Genomic DNA, 25,650 nt, shown 5'->3' with positions numbered 1-25,650 from the left:
AGAGACCAGGCAGATGGCGATGACAGCACGAGTCACGCTGAAGGAGACATTTACGAACGGGCCCATGCCTTGTTTTTCTCATCTTTGGCAGTTCAGCTGAGGTAAGTTCCTCTCAGTGAGCAGGACACTAACATTTTCCTCTCCTTCAGCAAGGCAGTGTTTGCTGCATGCCTTCGGTGTAATCCACCCTACCCCAGCCAGGACTGAGCTGCTCTCACTCTCTGCATGCCCTGTGCCCAGGCCTCCAACCACCAGGCCTTTACCAGGTAGCTTGAGTCAGTCCAGTCAAGTCTGATACTGGTTCCTACAAGGGCACCAGCAGGCCCTAAATCAGTAGCAGAGTGTTTCAGCAATAGAGTGACAGTGTGTCCGCACAGATGTGAGTCCTGGTCTTGGGTGAGCAGGGGGCTTTCCAACCTAGGTGAACAGCCATTCCTAGGGAGCGTTCTCAGGAGGCTGGCATGTCTATCTGACCCAATCCAGCCCTGTATGTTCTGCATGATGAAAATCCCTATAGTTACTGGATGTAGCTATTTTCAGTACACTACATACACAACTTGTATCCTTGGTTTTGCAGACATAGACAACTTTGCCTGACACCAGTGTGTTCAGATATTGGCATCTAACTATCTACAGGCCAGCGTGGTTGACCTTTTGCTCAATGTGTGATACCAGGTGGAGAGCAAAGAGGCGACCCCAAAGAGTTCGTCTTGTGCCTGTAACATTGTCAGTTGAGGTGCCGCAAGCAGGAAGACATTCACCATGATGACTTCTGGCAGCTGAAAATATTGTGGCATAAGGGAGTTGCATCTCTTTAAATCTGGCCTCAGGGTCCTATTCTTTCACTCTGTTTTTATTAATGGGTTCCTGATTTTCTTGAGACAGTTCTCAATTTTTTTCATTTTTATTGGCATTTAAGTACTGAACTGTAATGGTTTTAATTTGCATGAAAAAAAAAATCTAACTAGTGGATTGCCTAGATGAGTGAATATAATGTAGTGGGGCATTTGGCTCACCTCCAAAGTCTCGATGTGACACTGGTGAATCTGGTGGCTACCCATTGGCTTCCTCTGCCTATGCAGGTGCAGATTTGTTCTTTAGAAACTTCACACAGGTTATCAACTGACAGACCACAGCAATGCCCTGGGGTTTGCACTCAAATGGGTTAGACGACGGGTGGTAAACCTATGGCCCTTGAGCCAAAGGCCACTCATGAACAGCTCAAGTCCTCACTCAACCCAAGGCAATCTGACATGGACGGCTCTGCAGCACGGAGACCTCAGCAAATTACAGCCACATCCTTCTTCAGTGCTCCCTCCCCTGACTGTGCCACACATCCTGTGGTTTGCTTCTTGATATTTGGCTGTTCAGGCCCAAAAGGTTGGGCCTAACTGTAGAGATCTATGGGGGAATAGTGGTTTTATATGTCCCGCTTACTGCTTATAATAAAATCCCACTTGTACGTAACTAAGCTAGGAAATAGTACACATTAAGCTATTCAGAATAATATGTATTTATTTTCAGTGCTATTTTAATTAAATACTGGTATCATATATCCATGTCTGAGGTAATAAATTAAAAATAAATTCAAGATTTCAATCCTGTATTTGTGCTGCGTGGTTCTTCTACCATTGTACATAATTTTGATGCAAACACATATAGTCCATAATTCTGAATGCAGCTAGTAATATTATTTTAACACAGTCACTTTTTGTTTCACTATAATTTTGCTGAGAATGGTTATTGCATGATACACTTTTAATAGATGTTTTAGTTATACTAGAATTTTCTATTAAATCACACATATCAAAGTTATAGGAAGATGGGGATGAAGATGTGCTTTGAGCCAAGGAAGGCAAATATTGAATCAGAATGATAGCACATATGGCAGGATTATTGTCTGCTTGCACTTGAGTCCAGATCCAGCAGAGCCACTTCAGTATGTGCTTAGCTTTAGACATATGAGTCGTTTCAGTGACATCCATGGCCTTAAGTGTTTGCTGAATCAGGGACTAGCCAAGTCTGCAGACCTAAATTCATGGACTTTCTTTAACTGTGTGTTATTTGAAAACAGTTTTGCTGGTTTCTTATTTTGCAAGATGTTCTGTAACAACCTCTGTAAGATTTTTCATCAGTAAAGCACCCATGAAAGTTTCTAACCTGGTTCATAAATACACTATGAAAAAATAAGCAGCTACAATGACTCTCTTCTACACATTTTGTTAAAAGCAACACCTGGTTTGAAAAGTTATTAAAGTAATTTTTCCCATGGTAAAATATATTTAAAAAAATAAACTCTTCATTTCATCATCTTCCATCAAACATATAAGCTTGTTGAAGGGCGGGGCATACCTCAGGTATTTTCATTTATAAATGCAAGAGATTGAACATATCAATTCTTTTTGCACTTAAATGCTGGTGGTAGTAAGGCCCTTTCAGCTAAGTCTCCATCAAGCCCAACATTAGTGAGCTAAAGAAACAAACAAACAAACAAAAATTTGCTTGCATATAACTTTTTCATAATCCTGAATTGTGAAAAAAAACAACACCTCTCTGCTTAGAAAAAAACTCTTATTGAACTGCTGCCATTAAAAAAGTATACCTCACCTCCATGTCATTTTAACTTCAGACAGTGATTCTGAATGCAAAGGATTTAAACACTCGCTAAAATTACTGTGGCATGCCATCAGACTCAGTGTTCATAAATTGTGCTAAAACCAATTGAATCTGGAAGCTATCGTTCAGAGCTAGAGCTAATGGTTGTCTTGGCGTTAAAGGTCTATTTCCACCAGATTTTACTTATTATACTTGGTAAATGACTGACAGTGCTCATGATGTGATCCTGAAAAACCCTTTGGTATTATTACCAAGAGCTGTTATCACAGTCTGTATGAGGACTCTCCATGCTCATGCAGTGCAGCGCGTTGCGGCGGGGACCATGTTTCTCACTGCAGCAGCCTCAGACCCGGCCCTGAGGGAGCAGGCATGCCGTCGGGGCCTTCAGTACTCCACCGAGCTCACGATTGCCATTGGCTCGTCAAACGTTGCCAGCCTTATCTGCTTGGGGGTGGGGATGGAGAGGATCTCCCCCGTGTCGGCCGGTGAGTGAATCCCATTGTCAATGATGTTTGGGACTTCCTCCTCGTGATCTTCGTAGAGCGTGTTGATGTGCAGCAGTGGGTGTGTGGGGTTGCAGTTCAGTGCCGGGCCCGGTTCTGCTTTGACTGGGTTCAAAGTCATCGTTGTGGTCGCAGCAGTGGTGGCTATGTGGTTGTGGTTGCATGTGACAAAAGCCCCAGCAGCGGGCCCAGTTCTGCATGTCTCTGATGAGTACAGCATCTCTTTTGCAGGATGAGGGGTGTCTAAGAGAAACCAGAACAGCCAGTTAAAAGACAGGTAGCCTTTCATCCTCCCCGTCCACCACAGAGCAGTGTCCTGAACCAATTAGGGTCATTGGCAGTTCTGCCATTGATTTCAATGGGAGCAGGAGTGGACCCCAAAGTGAATTTTCTTGGGACCCTTTGAGGAATCCAGCAGGACAGCTTTGTAACAACAGGACTGTAAGCTCAGGGAAACAGGACAAACAACAAATGGGTTTTGTAAATCTCACTTTTTTAGGCATGCTCATGCTTCCAAATGTGAATGGTATTTTTGTAAAACGAACAAAAAACAACTGAAAAGTATCTTTTACTCTCCTCTATGGTCTGGCAGGTGTTTTAGAAATGTTATGATTTAATGTTTTGACAAATGCTATGAATGTTGAAAACCACAAGATGGAATACAAAAAGCACTGATATTTTCAATGGGAAAAAATAGTGGTTACAGATTGTAAGCCACTTGTCTTCAGAAAGAACTCAGCAATTTGGTGTCTCTTTCCAGAAATTAGGAGTCTGCCTTACCTGATGGACTGCAATGTTGGTCTAACTCAAAAGCAAAGCTGAATACTTTTAATTAGAATGGAGAGTAACAGAGCCCCAAAACTACAGTAATTATTTTTCACTCTTAAAATATTCAAGCACTAATTTAGATGAAGGTAATTGAGACCAGAAAACCCCAGTAGTTTTGAGGAGTTGAAATCAGAGCAGGTGACCAGATAAGGAAAGCTGTAGAATAGCTCACATGCACATTGGGGAGTTGGAGGGCTCTAAGGAGCATACGGATTTGGAAGTGACAGAAACGTTTATACCTCAAATCACTTCTTTGCTGGGCAGTGGGTGACGGTAGCTGTCAGTCTGTCGAGGCCCAGAGGGAGGTCTTAGCTTGTAATGAGATGAGAGCCATTGCTTTAAGTATGTACAAATCTTTCTGTAACTTCAACTGCATAGTGCTTCTTTCTTATGTCAGTAGCTTACAAAAATAAACAAGAAGATACCTATCTCTCTGTCAGTTATCTACTGGTCTATCACTTTTCTTAGTGCTTATATGGCTGTCCCCATTACTCTAGCATCTAACAGTTATTGATATATTTTGAAAACTCCTTTGAGGCAGAAAAAGGGTAGCATTTGCAGGACACACACAGGGAACTGAGACACAGAAAGAGCATCCCTTGTGAGGCCATACGGGACGTGAATGGCAGAATCCCTGAGTCCCAGACCAGCACCCACACTTCAGACCATCCATCCTCTGGTCCACATGAGACAAAGAGCAATTTAAAATGTCTCTTGAGTGAAGAACAATATAATTCGAATTGTGCCTTCATAGGTGGCAAATGTCAACCCCTACAAATTAGTAGTTACAGAGAATTTTTTTTCCTACAGGCAGCTTTAACTGCCTTTATCAGTTTCTCACCCACTCTTAAGAAGTTGCTGTTACTGGTTAGTATACTGGCTGTTTCTATATGACTTGAAAATAAGACTGGTTTGAAATATACCAGGTGCTGGTGGGGCAGGAAGGGTGTCACGGAGGCCAAACCCTCCTCATTTCCTTAGCCAGGCATGACCACATTCATAATTGTGAAAATCTGCTCGTGTTTGAAAAATTACCTATAGCAACAGCCTACAGGCTGCTTTGCACAGCTCTACGTGTAATAATGCTTATCCTCTGTATAGCTGTATTCTGATAGAGAGAACCATGGTTTCTGAGGCCTACAAATCCTAACGTTGTTACTTATCCCAAAATCTAGTAAGGTAGGTCAAATTGTTCAGGAACGCTTTGAGTTCCTGAAGGTCACTACGAAAACCATGGTCTGTGGAGGTGGCACTGGCATTGCAACATACTGTACCTTTGAGAGAGGAGGTAACGTGTACTATGACATTCTCTTCCTGGTTTAGGAATCCACCTTCTTGGCTTTTTGATGTAGGCATCGAGGGGATGGCTGGAATCTCTGGCTTGGGTTTTTTGCTACTAAGTATATATGGATGTACATCCAAGGAAAAGTGTCGTGTGTGCTTTTTTTCACTGCCTGTGCTTGGGATGGCGTTTGAGTCAGTTTTATGAGCTGATGATTGCTGTGAGGTTTTTGCAGTGGATTCTAGTAAAGGAGCAATAAGGCTATCTGTCGCTGTTTTTCTCCGCACAGGCTTAGGCTTTTCGGGTTTATGGTTTTCAACCTTCATAATGGCTAACTGTTCCTTGAATGGCTGAGGAAGTGGATTGGTAGTTGGGATCCATTTCATCTTCTTCCTTGGTCTCTTAATGATGAGCTGCTCATTACCATCAATGTCTGCTGGGTCGACACTTGGGTCTATTGTTTGGATCCCTGAATCACGCATGGTTGGAGTGGCATCATGGTTAGACTGGGCCAAGGCCGCAAGCAGCTGGCGGACCACATTGTCATACATCAGATCACTTTCATTTGTAATAAAATCCAGGCGGTTCAAAGATTTTATGTGGTCCCGATTTTCATTACAAAACATGGCCAAAATATTGATGTCACAAAACTGGGACTTCTGCCACTGTTTCTTGGTCTTTATTCCAACTTTGTTGAGTTTATCAAATATGAAGTTGGACTTACGAAATATGAAGAGGTGAATTAAGTTGATAAGGATGATCAAGTTCATAAAGCAGAGGAGAACAATATCTACACCCGCAATGATCCGCTGGAGCTGGACAGATGGCAGCTTACAGTTCACTCTGATGTGCAATTTGGAGCTGCTTGTTTTGTCTGGAGGCTCTCCTAGCGCACATGTAAATTCATTTTGCTTCTGTGTAGCATAGTAGGTGGATAAGTATGTAATCGGTATAATGCTTAAAAAGATGATGAACAGATGTCTTGCGAGATAAAGCTTAGCCAAGAAGTTACTGCGTCCTCTTCTTTCCAGGTATTTCTCAAACAAGTTCTGTTCGGGGCTTTTTTCCTTCTCTGCATTCTCAATGATTTCTCTTTTCTCTCTCTCTGTGATCCCTGGGCCTTTGGACTGGATCTGTTTCTCAATTTTTGGTGCTCGTCCTTCAGCTGCACGGTGGTAGCAATTATCGATCTCCTGGAGCAAAAAATTAAGCTCTGAAGTCAGTCGGGTGGAGGCCAGAAATTCCCAGCCCAGAGCTGGAATGTACATTATCCCAGCAAAAGCCAGCAGTGCATAAGGTAGGAACTTATGCTCAAACAAGGAGGGCCAGTGGCTGGCATCAACTCCTGGCAAGGCATCTTTTAATTCTGTCCAACAATATCCTCTGGCATACAAGGCTTGATCGCGGGTGAAGTTGTGTGGTGTGTAACAGTATATTGGCTCCTCTGTATAACAGAGAGAAAAGTCACTGCTGTGCATTTAACCTACAAAAGGAGCTCTGGAAAATAAACATTTCAAATGATATCAATTTTACTTTACTGTATCTTCACATGACTGTTAAGCCCACAATGTCTATCAGACAGCTCAGCCTGCTCACATCTTCACAAGCCTCCAGGCAAAACTATTTACCTGGAAAATTTATAATGAACCTCAGCTAGAAATGTCTGCAATAAATACATATTTTGGTTTTAGTTATCTCGCTGAGAACAATATCCTAAGCTAAAGTGTGGTCTTAACTCTAGAAAGGTAAAAGACCTGATATCCTCTACACAATAGCTTAGGATGTTATTTTGGCATATGTGCAAATGCTGAAAGGCTCATTTAGGTGAAATTTAAGGTTAATCCCAGCTGAATATTCTTCTAAATAGAAAAAAAAGTTAGATAAATAATATAGTTAGTGGATATATCTACTCATTGATATAATAGAAAAAAAATTAAAGACATATAAACATTTAGGCAACTGTATCCCGGTTAATGGTCTTGAATTAAAGTGTGACTGACCAAGACAGAATCTGGTGTGTTAATTGTATTTCCCACTATGAAAAATTAATTTTACATTTGAAAATGTAACATCATTTTTTACATAGTGTGCAATTAAATGCTGGAACTCACTGTCCTACAGCATTATGGTAGCAACAAATATAGTGGATCAAGAAAACATGTAGACAAAGTAATGGAAGAAAAAGTATAGCAAGAATTATTTAATACACAGATAATGATCCATTTTTTTTCCGTAGCATCATCTTTAAGTCACAGGCTGCTGGGCAGTGGGAGGGTTTTTCCAAGAAAATAATACCATATGCTTGTCTATTTTAATACTATTTCCGAAGCATTTGAGTTTTGCTACCATCAGAGACAGGATATTGGGCTAAAGGACTTTTGCTTTGACTCAGTAGGTGTACTATGTTCTTATGCAATTACATTTTTCTAACAATAGACATGACAATAATGCAGAAAAACTTGTGAAAGCTACAACAGCATTAACAGCTCCAAAACAAATGACCATTATCAAAATCAAAGAGGAAGACCATATTTTAATGTTTTGGCAGGTAGAACAAAGGGAATATAATTTACAGTGTTCTGGTATACCTTAAAAAAAATCCTAAAATGAGATCCATAGGAGGAAGGCATGTTCTCTTGAATTGAGAATCGCTCAAGAACACCAAGCTGGCTCCAGTTCTGAACGCAGTCTACAATTCAGATGGAGAACAGCTCACTTGAAGAGAGTGGAGGTACTGTTCTCTTAATAATACAAATCATGAAGAGAAATAATAAAATATTATGTCATTTGAAAATAGTAAAATATTCAAAATTAATACGCAGGCAAAAAAAACTAATCCTTTTGGCATAACAGAAGACTCCTTAGTTGACCAACTAATACTCCTCATATTCAAGCAAATCAAAAGCATTTACTAGTGCTTTGGTAAAATGTGGATGTGTAAACATATTCTCTGATCTACATGCTTAGGACTGCACAAAATATTTTTAAAGTGATTCAGTGAAGATTCTTTTCTAAAAATATAACCATTTGGACAGACTTGCTAGAATAAATGATACTACCCAAGACACGACGTAAAGTGATTAAGTCCTGTATATTCTTTAAAATCACTTCTGAAGACTATTTTATGATCTACCATAAAACGCAGCTGAAGGTAGATTAAATGATCTACCTTTCTTAGACACAGCTTCTCATTTAGAATAACATTGTGCATTTACTCATTAGTTACAATAAAAATATTCATTGTCTTTCATTTTCAGCAATTACATGCCCTCCTAACCCTGCCCATGAAAGGATGCATACAAAAATATTCAATTCCTACTATCAGGGAGTTACTCTATGATTTCCCAGGAGATTCAGAAGATTCCTATGTGAATATATTCCCATCAAAAAAATGGCAAATAGCTTCAAGCATTTCTTGTAAGCAGAAATATTTTGAATGGTGTGTCCTAAGCTTAGTAGAACCTGTCAACATAAAACTTAATTTCCCATGAAATACATAGATTCATTTCTGCTGGGTCTCAGCACCATGAATAGTTGAGACGACAGCAACAAATATTCATACAAACCATTCCTAGGGACTTTTTTTGGATTCATGTATCATTTGCTACTACCAAATAAAAAGAGTTCTCCTCACCGAGGCCTGAAAGACTAAGGTGACTTCTGCCAAAATTTTATATATACACCAAATATTAATTTAATTTATAAACAAATAAAAATATCAAAATGTCTTAACATTACATTTATGTTGGACAGATCACTTGGAGACTAATTGCACTTTGTCCACTTCTCTGAAAAATGGAAGTTCCACAACTCTGGTTTAGACTCAACAGCTTCATTGGAGGCTACTTCAAAAATGTGCCTGCCTAGCCCAGTAAAGAAAGCAAGTGCCATTTTATAGGAATTTACTAACTTTTCTTGTTAAAGATATTTAGCTGCTCCCACTGCCTGGTAAGCTGAGAGAGATCTCTAATTTTTCAGGATAGCTGAGCATGGTATTCCATTCTTATTCAGTGTTGTTATTTATTGATGCTACTCCTGTATTTTCTTTGCATTTTTATTAAATTCACATGATTTTCATTATGTGTCAGGTGAATCCCAAAACCCTTCAGATGAAGGGTCCTCAGTGAAGGCAGTGGGACTTCTGATAACTGCCTGAAGAGGAGGCAGGGTTACACTTCAGTTTTATTCAAACAGTGTTTTTTAACATGTTTGAGTCATACTCACTGCCAGAGAATGTCACTGATCTTGTTAGTTACTCCACAGGGGAGTTTACCTTATCCTTCTCAGCAAAGGACATGACTCACAAAGCAAAGCATCAGTCCTGGAAAGCTCATTCATCTAGACAACCATCGAGAAAATGGAGAGGAGGGGAAGACCCTTCCATACAAAGATTCAAAGCAAAAGACTAATCTACTTGCTGCCTGAAGGAACCTGTCTCTTCATTGACAAGGGGCTGCCAAGTAAGATCAATGCTAGCTTTAAGTTAGCTTTTGTGAATGCTCCTTAGGCAATAGCAGCATTTTACCTTGCATTTAACACCATGAAGGTGTTTGATCCTATCATACTAGGGCATGGACCATTTCTCCTCTGCTGCAATGTGTCAATCAGAAATAAATGAGAAAGGAAAGCATCACATCAATAACTAATCTGGTTTGTTATGAAAGATGGCATCAACATATAGCTGGATCTCAAAATGCAGGTCTGTTGAGGATGGAGGAGTACCAAGTTGTTCTCACATACACAGCTCACTTAGCCGTGAGAACCCCATAATGCGCATTCAGAAGGCACATCAGATTTTTTTTTAAAACCAAAGTTCTGATATTGGATCATATGATATAAAAATAAAATTAAAAAAAATACATATTTGTAGTTTATACTCATAAATATAGGATGTTTTTCCCAAAACTTGGCAGTTTAATTGGATATGCCATAATTATTCAATTGTGTAGGAAATGACAAAATGACAGAAGAAGAAGATACTATAAGGAAAAACTTTTGCAAAGCTTAGGGGATACTACGATGGCTGAATGTGTTGGTCCTCTTTTGAGTGTTGTTGGGGCTTAGGCCATAAGTATAATATGTCCCTACACATTCCTTGATAGTTACATGCTCGTGAGCCCAGCAGACAGAAATTCCTACCATTAAAAAATAAATAAATACGTCATGGAGAGCAAGGTCATCATCTCCAAAACAATCTTTTGCCTGTTCCAAACAATAATGAAAAGGTGGTACAGGGTATACATGTACCTGTGACTTGTACACGTGTGCAACTGCAACAAAGGCAAAAAAATAAGATACTACCCAATTAGCCTGTAATCAATATTGGGAGCTGGAATGCTGAACTCAACATTTCTTCATTAAATGTGATGGCCTACTGCAAGATTTTCAGTGCTCATGCTCAGTAAATTCTCAGGAAGCTCAAAGCCTGAAGGTCTGCTGTTAGGTCCACCTATGCAAATATGTTAATTAATCTTATACTGAGTTGAGTATAAAGATGCATACTAGGAAGCTTAGCTTCCCTTTTTCAATACTGTTAGATGATCACAGGTGAGCAGTACCTCAGATGTTTTCAACAGTTGTACAGAAATGCATTTTATGCTGCTCATTGTTCATGTAAGTAACTTTTAGAAGTCCACAAAACTAATCTCATTAATAAAATATGAGACATCTCAAATTAATCTTTTTGGATATACAGACAAGATAAAATAGTCAAAGCAGAATTAGTTAGTTGTGGAATACAATAATTCTGTTATGCCACTTGAAGAAATAAAAACCCTTGACAGCCAAGTTTTTTCACATGCTCCATTCTGTACCATCTCATCCTATCAGTTTAAGTACTACTTAGAGAAATTACTTCCAGGCATATGGTGGTAAAAAGGACATACTTCAGGGGAATGAAAGAGTGAACATGGTTGGGAGAAGATAAGCAAGGTAGGGAAAGGGATGAAGGCAGGGGGGACCATGCTCAGTAAAATGTTTAGAAAGAACCTAGAGAGACAAAGTGGAAGGCAGGAGTGAAGGCAAAGTATGAAAGCTAGGTGCTGCCTGTTAGTAAATGCTCTGAGAAACGCCTGGGACTTTCTGCAGGTGCAGGCTACCACTTCTACTAGTCTCAGTCCAAGGTCAACCACCCCCTCCCAGTGGTTCCCCAACCTCTACACAGCTCAGCATACACTCAACAGCCCTCTTCAAGAGCCCCTGAATTAAATACTCTTTGTCAGGCTGCAAGTGTTAAACATGTTAGATAAATTAATTTAACTAAACTTAACCCTGGAAAAACAATACTTTAAGTTCTAAAATTTCTCAAATGAGGGGCTGGGGGGCTGAGGTTTGGGGTTGGAACCTCTGTGCAGCTTCCCGTTGCAGAAATTAATCTCAGAAGGAATGCAGAGGCTCACACTGCAATACAAGCAGTTCAGGCCCCAGTTTTGCATCTCAAAGGAAAAGATGTCAACAGCACAGTCCACCAAGGAGGCTTTGTGGGTGTATGCACGTGCCTATACATATTAAAAAAAATAATTTTGCAAAAAATGTGAGCTAGTATGTGGTACATAGAAACAACACTGTTAAGTAAGACACGGTCAAGCTGACAGTTATGTGTTATTCTCCTGTATCTTTCAAAGTTTATTTTTTACAAGTTTTCCTAGAAAAAGTGAGTGAATTGGATCTCACACAAACATTCATTTGTGTTTTCAAATAAAGATAACAATACCAGCCTCTCAGTATTCAACACAGTAAAAAAAAAAATAGACCCTGCTTCTAAAAATGACTTCATGCAGTTTCTTTGAAGCCAATGGGATTACTCATAGTGCATAAAATTAGGCATGTGAATCTCTCTTTGAAGAACTGATGCTGTAGGGGGGTCAATCTCGAGCTTCTAAAATTTTATTAAAAGCAGTAATCAAAAGTTACTTAAATAAATATGGACAACACATTTACAATGTTTTTGGTAGATGTTAAAAACACAGTAAGATATTTTTAATACACAGTATATGCCCCTATATAAAGGGGCAACTGACTCTTTACACCTACCATATTCCCTGTGAAATAAAATGTATTAACCAGAAGCAAAATATAAACCGTAATAATAAGTTGTATATGTTTCCTGTGACCTCCATCTTTTAGAATTTACTCTGGAAAACCAAATCACACCTCATTAACCCTCCAAGGAGACTGAGACTGCAGGTTTCCAGCATTCTAAACCGTGATTCAATAATGCAGGAGGAAAAGAACAATTTCCTAACAGCATACAGAAAAAAAAAAAAAGGAAAAAAATGGCATCCAGTTTTCAGAAAATAAAACTGAAAAAAATGAGATTAAAATTCTTGTGCTTGCTATACCAAGACAAAGGTTAGTATGTCTCTTGTCTGAGTAATTCTCTGAGGATCCAAAGTAAACGTGCTGCCTGACATACACTGGGTATAGGCAGCAGAGAAGCTGCTTAGGTTCTGCCGAACAGGCTGGGTCTCCCAACTCCTGGACAAGCAACTAAACCCTCGTGCTCTGTCACAGAGGCTCACAGGGAATGCCAGTGGGAAGCAGACACCAACTCTGGAGACCTGAGTATCAGGTACGTAACTAAGTATCAGGTAAGCACAAGTACCGAGTTAAATATATTGCAGACTCACCCTGGGCCTATGGCTTTTCACCCTCTTCAAGAGGACTGCTAAATCATGCGAGTGCTCAACCTGCCTACAAAGAAAAGCTGGTATTTCAGTCAAGTTCTCTGAAGCGCTCCTCATAAGGTCCTCTCCACTTTACTGTAAGGAGAAAATCAGTGTTTAGGTAGGATCTCTGAATCTTCCTGCCCCATCAGATGCTAGAACACAAGTTTATAATAGCCAAGATAAATGAGGAGCTCCCTGAATTCAGCCATAGATGTTAGTATTTGACAAGTGTAGTTCTATCATACTGCTCTTCCCTATGTTGTATCAAGGGAGTGTAAGCAATCAGATGTACATGCCTCATTCATCTCAAGTACTAAAAGGAATGCACAAGGAAGCAGGTAGCAAACTGTTTATTTTGAGAAACAGAAATTATTTATTTAGTAGTTTTCAGTATTTTTTTTTTTAAAAGGAAAAGAAGAAATGTCCTGGATCCTCTTCTCTCTGGAAAAACAGAACAAAAAACATTTATATTACTAAAGCTGAAAATGTAGTCTAAGTAAGAATGATGTCATCTAAACAGTAAACAGTTTTTCCATCCCAGCCAGAGGTTTCCATAAGGAATATGTAACTCTATTTTGGATGTGACTTTAACAAATGCTGGCTAGTATCCAAATTAACTAGAAAATTCCTTTAATTTAACAGGTTTATTTCAACTACTTTATTTAAAGGTTAGAAATTAGTACAGTATGAGGATGGATTCCTGAAATTACTTTTGTGTATCAATTGTAGTCATACGGTCCTATTTAACTCAGTTTATTCATATGAATAAGAACATAAAACATTCATAGAACTAAGCCTTAACTTAGCAAGCTGATTATTAAGAATTATCATTTTTATCAAAACAAAAAGACAATACCTTTACCTTTGTTAGGGAATATTCTTTCCAACTCTGAAAAAAGGTTCCATGCCCATGAAGTCTTCCTAAGGTACAAATTTCTCCATGATCAACAAGGTAAGGTATAGCCTTTTTTGACCACTCTCTGAAATCACTTGTCCTGTTTAAGAAAAAAATCTTAAAAGAAAAGTCCCTAAGGAAATGAGACAGGAAACCATCTGCTAGTAAGTTTTACTGACTCACATTCTACAAAAATTAGTTGTAATGGGTGAGATAAACAGCTTCAAAGACTAACAGGTAATTGGTTTCCCACAGGGGTGTCCCCATATTTACAGTTTGGGGCCATTTTTCTTGCAAGACTGCTGTTCAAACTGCATGTATTTTGGATTTGCAGAGTAACTATATCAGTACTGAACATTCCCAGTGGATATAAAAATTTACAGGACTATATTCCCTGTATGTAATGTACATTAGCTCTTCTGAAATTAGCTGGTATGCTGAAGTTCACTTACCAGCAACCTTAGGCTTAAAGACTTGTAATGCCTGCCCTGCAAAATTCAGGAGAGCAAAGCACCTAGTCCTACTTGGTTCATATGTTGACATGTTGGAAAAGATTACTCCAGAAATGGCAACCGTTACACGGAAGGTGCAGAAACACCTAAATGAAATCCCTGAGGTTGTTCCTATGGAGAAATGTTTCCTCAATAATGAGCTACCATCCACCACATGATGGTCACACAGTACGGTGGCAATGTTGTTAGAAAGAGAGCTTCTCTGTAATGACAGAACTGATGAGCAACACTGCGAGCATTTCTTCCTGTGGTTAATGGAGCCTTATGTGAAAACAAAAGACATCTGGAAGGAAATTACAATGCTTGCATTTGCACCTAGAGGTGTATTTCTGTATTATCATTTGTTTTGTACTATGTTAAGATATGAGGAAAAGTTAGATTTGACTAACAGAATGCATTCACCAAAATATAATTAATTCCGCCAGATAGCTCTACAAAAGAGATCTGAATAATATTGACTTCTACAATTATCCCTAATATAAGGAGGTAAGTGGAATTTGGTGATGCCAGAACTTCTCTATAGGGGTAGAAGTAATGCATGAAAGCAAGTGTGTTCATGTTACCCAAAGATCAAAAAACATTTTTGGACAATTCAAAAATTCCCCTCTAGAAGTAGAACCCCAAAGCAGCTACACAGGCACCCAGACACTAGGATGATGCGAACTAGAGTAACAGCTAAAGCAAACTGCAAGAACACATAAATGCCAAGGTGAAATGAATACCTAGTGAAACTGATGGCACACAGACAAGGGTGGCTTCTTAATTCAAGGGTCAAGCGCAAAATACAAGCACAGGAAACAACAGGAAACAGCAGGTTTGTTCTACTGCATTACTGCTTTTTAATGGTCAGAAATGAAAAAAGATGGCTTGTTTTAAGTACCTCTTGGCATAAACACAGCACCTGGAAAATTTCATATTAAAAAAAAAAAAAAAAGTAAAGAAAAATACAAGTAGTTAGTTCATTAGGTAATTATATTCTTTTAGTATCTCAGTATTTGGAGGCAGAGATGACTGGTCTACTGCTTTTTAGAAAACTGGTCCCTCCAGGTATAGCGAAACTGGGGGTTGTGAAGTATCAGACCTGTGCTGATCTATCATGACAGAGCAAAAGAGAATCAGCCTCAAAAGGCTCCCAGGGACCCTGCAACCTCCAGCGTGGATGTTTCCATCCCTCCTGTACAGTTTGTGGATCCCACAGAAGACAAGGCACCTCAGCCTCAGAATTAATTACTTCCCTGTACAGCTGAAATGCTCCAAAACAGTCACTTGAGCTCCAAGCTGCAAAAGACGCACCCTGCATTCAGCAACTGCTGCCAGAAGAGAAAAGCAAACAAATCCCCAAACCTTACTATCGTTAAGAAGTACAACTGAGTTTCCAAGTTCAAATACAGGAGAATAATATACAAAATCCCTTATGATGGAAACATAAGGCATTATTTTCAACCCTTTTCTTAGAATAAATCCTGTATCATGGGAAACAAAAGAAACCTCTGCAAGAATGATGACAGTCTACTGTGAAATATTTCAGCTTTTTAATTAAATGTGTATACCTACTGAAGGTGCCTGCTGCAGTCATCTTTAGTGTTCAAAAATCCCAGGGAACTCACGGATGATACAGATTCGTCTTGAAGAGTTTTACCAATCTAAGAGGCAATACAAGCTGAGACCTCTAGATCTTGGATGTGTAATTTCTGTCTAGTTTAGAGAGAAAAAGCTTCAAAATACTTCATGGTAGCTTTGAAAAACAGTCTCAGCCTTACTCTTATTTATTCAAAAGGTTCCCTCTTGACAAAGGTGAATGAGTTAAGTAGCTCTTAAACAAGAATGCTTTTGACCCATCTATCTGTACAGATTTTTGAAGTTACCCTGAAAGTATGTATTAAGCTAAATCTTATCCATATGTTGGACCTCTTCACATATGAGACACAAGAAAATGAAAGGGTTAATAGTGTAGACAGGGTCATCCAAGTCAATATAAAAAAAAGACGACACGTATGTGTCAATGAAGACTGAGAGATGGAATTTGTGACAGAAAAACGTCTGTGGCCTCTAGGAATTGCAGTGGAATGATTACTTATGTGAGGCTCATGTGTTTTCTCTAGATTACTTTTCCATTTAACATTCAACTGCATAACTGCAAATCTATAAGTGACCAAAAATCCGAGAAAGCCAGCTTGCATACTCCATGAACCTTGTGTTTGTGTTTTGCCCTCACCCTTTGGTAAGAATTCCAACTGCAATGCAAACAGCCAGTGGCTGAACCACGGCCAGCCCATGGCTGCTTGCACTACTGCAGTTCTTTAAAAAATACACGATTTGAAAGCACTTAAAACACAAGAGGTGTGAGAAGAGAATTTAAGGAGTGTCTCAGCAGCTAATACTGCCTCAGAACTAATTTCTGCATCCATGTCCTCACATGCATGCAAACAACAATCTGTCCCAGTACTTGTAGCAGTAACAGTAACCATTTGGGAAAACTTCATCTTCACTTTTTTACTGTATGTGGCTTTAAGTACGGCTACCGAGTAAAAATGGAAAATAAGCTCAAAAGCCAACTAACAGTCAGGTCAGGAAGTGAGAGTGTGTGTAAATATGCTGCCCACAACCTGAGACAGAAATACAAATTCAAAAAGTTGACCGGCAATACAAAATAAAATTCCATCTTGTAGCAGAGAAATCCTCACCATACACTACTTCAAACATACTTTTGGGTGAAATGCATAAAGAGACACTGAACTCATGCATACACTGTACTGCACAGTGAAGTAAGCATCACTTATGCAAAATGATTACAAATCAGAAAATAAAACATAAAACTTGTCCTAACTCTTCAGTCATTTAACTTACTGTCTCCTTCCATGACTTCCTCATGAGAATTTTCTAGCAGAAGGGTGGTAGAGGGCTGAGCTACATAACTGCTAAGAGACATAGAAATACAGTATCTGTGAGCAACTTTTTGGTATTTGGTAAGCACTGTTTTATAAACCTAGCAAGAAAATGAACACCAAAGCTTGGCTTTTGATGGGAGTATAAAAATCAACTGGATGACTGTTTTGCTTTATTTTAATTAAGTATTGGCATTAAACAACTTCTGAGGGAAAAGCAGACATGACTGCAATACAGAATGATTCATTGTGAATAGAAAGCACAAGGCAGTGTACACAAGGGATATGACTTAGCAATTGCTGTGGCTGACAACATGAATCCTAAAGCTTTTGAAAGTTTGGAAACCAAAATATTTCAATATTGTGAAGATATGTTAATATTGTGAAGATCCTTGTCCATGGTGTCTTGGAATCTAAGCAAAGGCTGTGAGATGTTTCACTACGGAAGGCTGCTGTTCACTGCCAGTGTCAGAGGACAGACACTATACTTGCTGATGGAGAGGTGTTTAATACCCATCAGAGCCCTATCTGTGGCTGTGGGTTGTGAATACTAGTTCCATGTGGTTTGCAAGTACCTAGCTCCATGGTAAAACCAGGGAGAGTAGCGAAGCGAGCAAGATGAAAAACCCACAGAACACCAAACAGATGCCCATCAAACAGATAATGAATGTTGCAGTCTAATACCATGCATTTTCTGCATTTTGACAAGGAAGTAAAAATGGAAATGCAGTATATTAAAGGACCAGTCCCTTGTATTTAGATCTGTGCCTCCCCAGACTCACCAGGCCTTGATAGGAGATACTGAAACATCGTAACTAAAAAAAGCTGCTGAACATTGAGGCAGACTACAGCTGGACTAGAACTACATATCTTAGAGTCTTACCTACTAATCTTTAATTAAAGTTTGGCCTTTTATCATTTTTTTCCACTAAGTATTAGCCTAAGGCTAGTTTGCTTCAGCAAGAAAACACTTTTAATGATTTATTTCAAAGAAAGTAGGTAGGTAACTAAATAAAGAACCCCAAACCCTTTATCATGTGGAAGGGAACAACCCTGCAGGCTCCAAGGCAGCTAAATGGGAAGAACAGAAGTGACAACCTCTACTTACAGGCTTACAGTCTGCTCCTCTGCTAGCTGGCACCCAGCGTGGTTATCTATCCCTACACTGGGACACTGCAGTACTAACTGAAGTAGAGCTCTCCACTCAGAGGTAGTTGTATTTTACTTCTAATTTGCACAGGAGTAACTAATTCTTCAAGGTGCTAGGGAATGAAAAATCAGGCTTCTGGATCTTCAGATATGAGAAATAAAACCCCTAAGGAAAAAAAAAATGGACCTTCGCAAAACATTGTGCATACAATGCAGGAGCACTACAACGGATACTGGAAATCACACAGGGTGTAATGGGGGCATGCCACTGTTCTGAAAGAAATTCAAACAGTATTTGGATTTAAATAAAATAATAAATCTTTAAGGCAGTAATTTGTGAAAGAAAACAGAATGAAACCAAGTAAATTCCCCTGGGACTACCACCTGTGTGCACTGTAGCTCTCAACAAGAGCATCGCTAGCAGGGAGGTTTCCTTTGCGCACAGAGGGCAAATGCCTCCAACAGTTCCCCTGAGATCCTCAAGGTTCAGTGCACACTGGCCCATAAATACAAGACATCCTGATGGTATATAAAGTCTGCGCATGGGTGAGTTTTAGAAAGGCAGACTATTCGTTTGTCTGTTGTGGACGCTTGTCTGGCTTTCTTTTTGTGAAGTTGCTGACCACTGTTCCTGAATGACTTTATCGCAGAATCACACAATGGCTTGGGTTGGAGGGGACCTTAAAGACCATCCAGTTCCAACCTAAGGCCTCATCCAACTTGGCCTTGAACAACTCCAGGGTTGGGGCATCCACAGCCTCTCTGGGCAACCAGGTCCAGCGCCTCACTACCCTCCCTCCTAATGTCTAGTCTAAATCTATCCTCCCTTAATTTAAGATCGTTCCCCCTTGTCCTATCATTATCTACCTGTGTAAAGAGTCCTTCTCTGTCCTTTTTATAAGACCCCTTTAAGCACTGAAAGGCTGCAATGAGGTCTCCCCATAGCCTTCTCTTCTCCAGGCTGAACATCTCCAGCTCTCTCGGACTTCCTTCACAGGATAGCTGCCCCAGCCCTCTGATCATCCTTGTAGTCCTCCTCCGATCTGCTCTAACAGCCCCACATCTTTCTTGTGCTGGGGGCCCCAGACCTGGATGCAGCACTCCAAGTGGGGCCTCACAAGGGCAGAGCAGAGGGGGACAATCCCCTCCCTCCCCTGCTGGCCACTCCTCTGTCGATGCAGCCCAGGACGCAGTTGGCCTTCTGGGCTGCAGGCACACACTGCTGGCTCACGTTGAGCTTTTTGTCCACCAGAACCCCCAAGTCTCTCTCCTCAGGGCTGCTCTCAATGAGTTCTTCTCCCAGTCTGTGCTCATGTCTGGGATTGCCCCAACCTAGGTGCAGCACCTTGCACTTGGCCTTGCTGAACCTCATGTGGTTCACATGGGCCCACTTCTCCAGCCTGTCCAGGTCCCTCTGGATGACACCCCTTCCTTCTGGTGTATCAACCACACCACTCAGCTTGATGGCATCTACAAACTTGCTCAGGGTGCACTCAACCCCATCGTCTACATCATTGATGAAGATACTGAAAAGCACCGGTCCCAAGAGACACCCCTGAGGTACCGCTCGTCACTGGCCTGCACCTGGACACAGAGCCATTGACCACCACTCTCTGGGTACAGCCATCGAGCCAATTATTTTGCCCAGTATTAATACTGCACACAGATTTACTTTAATTACTTTTCTAGGTGCATCCTTCCTGGAATCACACTAGTTTGTTGGAAAAACATTAAAGGAGAATTGGGAGACTCAGAAACGATAACAGAAGGTGTTAGTTGAGGGACTTTCTTTTCTCTTATGAAAGAAAGTCAGGGAAGTGCAAAGAAAGGCTGTAGTCATTTCTTTGCAGAGGTGCCAGTGCAAGCATTATACCGTCTGTGATTTAATTTCTCAAAAGCAATGTGGAGATCAGAGTACTCAAACACGAGGATGAACAAATCACGTACATGAACAGCAAATACATTAACCTAAGCAACCACTTTGCCCCTGTCATTAAAACAACACAATTCATTAAGTAACTTTATTTTCACCCACAGGAAAACTACACTATGCAATGTATTATCCCACAGACATAACGATTTATAAAATTACAAATAAATGATTGCCTTTTAAATCCATCTGGCATAACGCACGCCCTCCTTGCTTCACATGCTGAGGCTGGGCTCAACTTTCACACGGCGTGCTGTTGCTGGGCCCAGGAGCCCAGCACTGCACTGTGCCTAGTCACTCCTGACCAGGCTTTAAGGTAAGCTGGATCCTCCACAAACTCACAGGCAGATCAGCAGTGTGTAGGGTTTTATCTCCTCTTGGCACTCAAGGGTTTGTGAGAAACCACGTTCACTGCACATCTACGTACGCCCTGAGCATGCGCACCTCTCTTCCGAGAGCCTTTACAAGACTCTTCAAGTAAAGGGACAGAAACCAGAAGAGGGGTTTGTTCTTGGCTTAGCAGCATGATGGTAGCTTTAAACAGCTTGCACTGGATATCATTAACAGCATTAGGAGTAATTATAAGCATCAGCTTTTATTTCCTACTCCGAGGCTGTAACCGATGCACAGAAGGGCACAAGGAAAAGGCTGGGAAGCTACTATGGTACTAACACCCAAAGCGGCAGCAGGAACCTCTTGCCAGCACTTTTGTCAACAAAGTTTGCACTTTTCATATGTATTATTTAAACTGCATACAGGAAGTAATATCCAAAGCAAGAAAAATATATTTTTTTAAAAGATCAGTGGCAGCGCATGGGTGAAACCTAACACAAACAGCAGAGCCAGTAATAAGCACATACTCAGCAGGACTATTGCTGTTACCATGGTCAGTGTCTCTGGACAACCTTCTTAGTAAAGAAGTTTGAGTAAATGTTGTTTTGGTAACAGGGCTGCAAACATCTAAATCAGGTCACACTTAAAATTAGGAGGAGTTTTGCTCTTGAGATCACTGGAAGCAGAATTGAATCTACCGATCTTGAGCTCTTTTACTGCACCTGAAAAAGAAGTCTCATTTCGTCGTCCCTTTAAAGTTTGTATGACATTTTCTTGTATCTTTATTTTTTTTTCCCCTTTCTCTCATGGTATGTATATTGTATGTGAGAAGAGTGCTGTCCCATGTTTTTTCAGTGACATAAGGGTGCTTTCTGTATTGCCTTGTAAACTTTGTCCAGGTAGGACATAACAGGTTACTGCTCTTATAGCACATATAGAATCAGAAAATCATCAAGGTTGGAAAAGACCTCCAAGATTATTTAGTCCAACTGTTCCCCTATCACCAATATCACCCACTAAACCATGTCTCTAAGTGCCATGTCCAAGCTTTCCTTAAATATCCCCAGGGACGATGATGCCACCACCTTCCTGGGCAACCCATTCCAATGCCCGACTGCTCTTTCTGAGAAGAAATTTCTCTTAATTTCCAACCTGACCCTCCTCTGGCACAACTTGAGGCCATTCCCTCATCTCATCACCCGCAAGAAGAGGCCAACCCCCAGCTCCCCACACCTTCCTTTCAGGTAGTTGTAGAGAACACTAAGGTCTCCCCTGAGCCTCCTCTTCCCCAGACTAAACACCCCCAGTTCCCTCAGCCACTCCTCACGGGACTTGTGCTCCAGGCCCTGCACCAGCTTCGTAGCCCTTCTCTGGACACACTCCAGGGCCTCGATGTCCTTCTTGTAGTGAGAGGCCCAAAGCTGAACACAGCACTCGAGGTGCGGCCTCACCAGAGCAGAGTACAGGGGGGCGATCACCTCCCTGCTCCTGCTGGCTGCACTACTCCTGACACAAGCGAGGATGCCATCAGCCTTCTTGGTCACCTGGGCACACTGCTGGCTCATGTTCAGGCGAGCATCAACCAACATGCCCAGATCCTTTTCCTCTGCACAGCTTTCCAGCCACTCCACCACAAGCCTGTAGCATTGCATATGCTCTTATAGGGTCAAATGAGTACACAAGGTCTGTGACTAGACACAAATGACATTGTTTTTGGTACTTCTGAAAAACAAAACAAAACAACCGCAACATTTAAGACCACAACTGTTGTCCTAGAGTAGTCTTTCATGGCATAAAACAAACCCAATTGCAGAAATAGGGTCAGATGTGAGTAGTGAGTAAAATTGCTAAACTTCCATGGACCACTGTGTAGTCTCTCAGAGTAACATCCCCTGTATAAATCTCTGAGTCTCCTAGACTTGGGTCTTCCTCCGCAATCTGCAGCCTCACAGGACTTGCTCATACAGAGTAAGCTCCTGCTGTCTGCGCAAGCAGTGATTCATCACAGATCTCTGGTAGGAAGCTCACACTACAATAAAGAAACATAAGTGAAAGAGCATGACCTTTCTGGCACCCAAGGTTATCTTTAGGCCTACTAATATTCACATTTGTAAATCTCAAACAGTGTGAAGTAAGCACTCTCGTTGCCTTCTGTAGGCTTGCCTTTTCATCGATGTTTACTTCTCTACAAACCAAACAGAGGAAGGGCCCCAACACTTTTGCATTCTACACAAAGGACCCACAAAAGTGACTGTATCCTGCCTTTAGGTCACCATGAGGAGACAGTTCTCAGATGTTCACCAAGCTCAGTGTGCCCTGAAAATATGGTCTCTTTAAGATACCTCTAGATGACCATGCAAAAAAATGATGTTATCATCAACTGCGGCTGAAGAACTATATAAAAGATATATATAAGTCATAAAAAAAAAGGCAAATTCAAAATGTTTTAACTATGATTTAGAAAAATCTTCAATCAAGATGCTCTTCACAAGCAGTTACTCTTCTAGGTAATTTAATCTTACATATGCTTTATGCTTGCTTTCACTGTCAGTGTTGGAAGTCAACCCCAAAGCCACAATGAAGTAAGAGCCTGATTTGGATATGCTTACAGATCAAACACAGCTAATTCCCACTGACCATACAAGCTACAGGCTTCCAGTCTGTACACGAAGGCGCTAATAATTCCAAAGGGATCTTCAGGATGGAGCCTCGGGGGACCCGAAAGAAGTCCCATGTTGTCAGCTCCACTCCTGGAGGCGACACTTCAGAAAGTAAAGCAGTGGTTACCTGCCTGCTAATGGCCCAAACGATGTCACAGCAATTTACTGGGTGAATGATTTTTGAGGCTCACCAAGACTTGAACTGTCCTTCCAGACAAACCTGGACTAACCTCCCTGACAGGCAGGACGATGTGTTGGCTGTGATGGGCGAACAACCTGGGCTTTTGAACCTGTGAAAATTTTTATGCAAGCCCTTAAATACCAGAGATATCATGATACGGGAAAGCCCAAGAGGCGTGTACCTGTATGTAATTACCAGCAGCCAGTATAACGAGGCACCCCTCTACCTCGCGGGCCAGTCAAACACCCGTGCTGCACACACCTGACTCAACATCAGGACCAACGCTCAGGCCGTACCTCATCTTTACACCTCTCTGGCTCCTCGTAACGAAGCACAAAGAGGCGCTCCGGTGGGCCACTGGCACGGAGCCACCCGCTCCCCTCCCTCAGCACCGCTGTCCTTGGGGCACCCCACGGCCCCTCTGCTCCCGCTGCCCCTGCCCTCCAGGAGCTGGCCACAAAGCGGGGAGCCACCGGGGCTATTTTTGGGGCCGCTGTTGGAGCCCGCAGCCCTTACCAGCAAAGTTCTTGGTGAAGACGAGCGTGACGAGGAGGATGGGGATGAGGACGGTGCCGATGGTGACCACGCGGTCGAAGGGCAGCTCCAGCTTCAGCTGCAGCAGCAGAGCCGCCAGCGCGCCCGCCTTGTCATCCTGCTGCCCGGGCAGGATCAGCTCCTTCAGCTTCTCGCCCGCCAGCAGCGCGGTGGCCATGTCGGGGTGGTTATCGATGATGTGTTGCATAAGCGGTGGCTGCGGGCGGCCTCACGCCGACGGGCCTCCCCCGGGGACGGGGACACGGGGACGGGCGGTGGCCTGCGGGGACAACACCGACAGGGTGGCGGCGGGGCCGGCTGCCTTGGGGTGCTGCGGGGTGCTGCGGGGTGCTGCGGGGGTCCCGCGCTGCCCGCCCCAGCCCGACCTCCCCGTGTCCCCGCAGCCCCGGGGAGCAGCAGCAGCACCCCGGGTGCTGCAGGAGGGCTGCCTCCCCACGCAGCTCCGCAGAGGGAAGCGGGGGGGAGCCCAGCAGCCGTGTCCCCGCCGTGCCCGGCCATGCGACAGCACGGGCTGGGGCTGGGGCTGGGGCTGCCCCCGCGCCGAGGGAGCGGGCATTTACCTGGCAGCTGCGGCTCCCTGGGTTCGCAGGCGCTGCCTCGCCAGCAGCAGCGGAAGGCGCAAATAAACTTACACCGGCCCTTCCTGCCGGCGGAGAGGTCCCCGCGCCGCCGCTTCGGGGCCGGTGCCGGTTCTGGCCGCGGCTGGCTGGCAATGCATGGAAACGCCGGGCTGCAGCGCGCCGGGCGGCTCAGCGGGGGCTGGCAGCAGCAGGAGGAGGAGAGAGCAGCACCGGAATGAATTGCGGGAGCGCAGGGGTCCTTTAAGGATCTGATGCGAGCAGCTGGAGCCTGCCAGGCTGGGAGCAGCAGCAGCAGCAGGAGGAGGAGGAGGAAGGGGGGGGGGCAGCAGCCGCAGCAGGCACAGCCCCGGGGGCTGCAGCGCGCAACACGTTGCGGCCCCGGCCCCGCGGGAGGCACCGCTGGAGGCAGCGCGCATGCGCCGGGGGCCCGCGGAGGTCGGCGGCGGGCGGGGGCGGGGGCCGGGGCCGGGGCCGCGCCGCCTCCTGAGGTGATGGAGGGGGAGCAGCCGCAGCCCCCGGGGCACCTCAGGGCGAAGTGTCCCCAGGGCGAGGTGTCCCCGGGGCGAGGTGTCCCCGCTGGAAGGGTTTTAAAGCCCCGCTGGGGGCACACTGCACAGAGGGACGTGTGTGCTGCATCGCGGCACCCAGACAAAAGCGCCAGGTCGCAGCCCCCAAGTTATTCAGGGAGTTTATATTCAGCAGTGCGCGGATGAAAACCAGAGATACCCGTAAACAAATATCGCTGACACTATTATTATTATTATTATTATTTTTCTCCCAAAGATTTGCAGTTGTCATCTGCAACACAGCAGGAGTAAGGCAGAGATTTTCGTCTTTGCCTTGAAATTTCCCTTTCCCCACTCACTGCCAACAATACGACGATCACTGCGTGCTATTCAAGTTCAATTACTCAAGTTTAAATATGGGATGCAAACTTAAATTAATGCTGCTTTGCAGGGGTCCTTCCATGCGGGCAGGGATGTGCTGAGCCAGGCGAGAGGGATGTCCTGATGGCGACAGCCCTGGTGAAGGAGCCCAGGCAGCAGAGACAAAGCTGTCACTGCCGCACGCTC

The 25,650-nt window shown here is 42.7% G+C and overlaps 1 protein-coding gene across 4 annotated transcripts; it reads right to left on the bottom strand.

The window, feature by feature from the left end:
- Positions 1-1,495: 1,495 nt before the first annotated feature.
- PANX2 (pannexin 2) lies at positions 1,496-24,873 on the bottom strand. 4 transcript variants are annotated; one of them, XM_032190851.1, is made up of 5 exons: positions 24,557-24,873; positions 23,958-24,255; positions 5,222-6,673; positions 4,187-4,259; positions 3,306-3,362 (listed from the first exon to the last, which is right to left on the bottom strand). In XM_032190851.1, the coding sequence occupies exons 2-4, from the start codon at positions 24,181-24,183 to the stop codon at positions 4,228-4,230; spliced, it is 1,710 nt and encodes a 569-aa protein (XP_032046742.1). In that variant the 5' UTR covers positions 24,184-24,255; positions 24,557-24,873; the 3' UTR covers positions 3,306-3,362; positions 4,187-4,227. The 4 variants fall into 4 exon arrangements, with proteins under 4 accessions (XP_032046713.1, XP_032046724.1, XP_032046734.1 ...); XM_032190822.1 differs by lacking the exon at positions 4,187-4,259 and having other exon boundaries at positions 1,496-3,362; XM_032190833.1 differs by lacking the exons at positions 4,187-4,259; positions 24,557-24,873 and having other exon boundaries at positions 1,496-3,362; positions 5,222-6,726; positions 23,958-24,019.
- Between the last annotated feature and the right edge of the window lie 777 nt (positions 24,874-25,650).

The sequence above is a fragment of the Aythya fuligula genome, chromosome 1 (assembly GCF_009819795.1).
Source record: "Aythya fuligula isolate bAytFul2 chromosome 1, bAytFul2.pri, whole genome shotgun sequence".
NCBI classification, from domain to species: domain Eukaryota; kingdom Metazoa; phylum Chordata; class Aves; order Anseriformes; family Anatidae; genus Aythya; species Aythya fuligula.
This window is presented reverse-complemented; position numbering and strand designations above follow the sequence as displayed.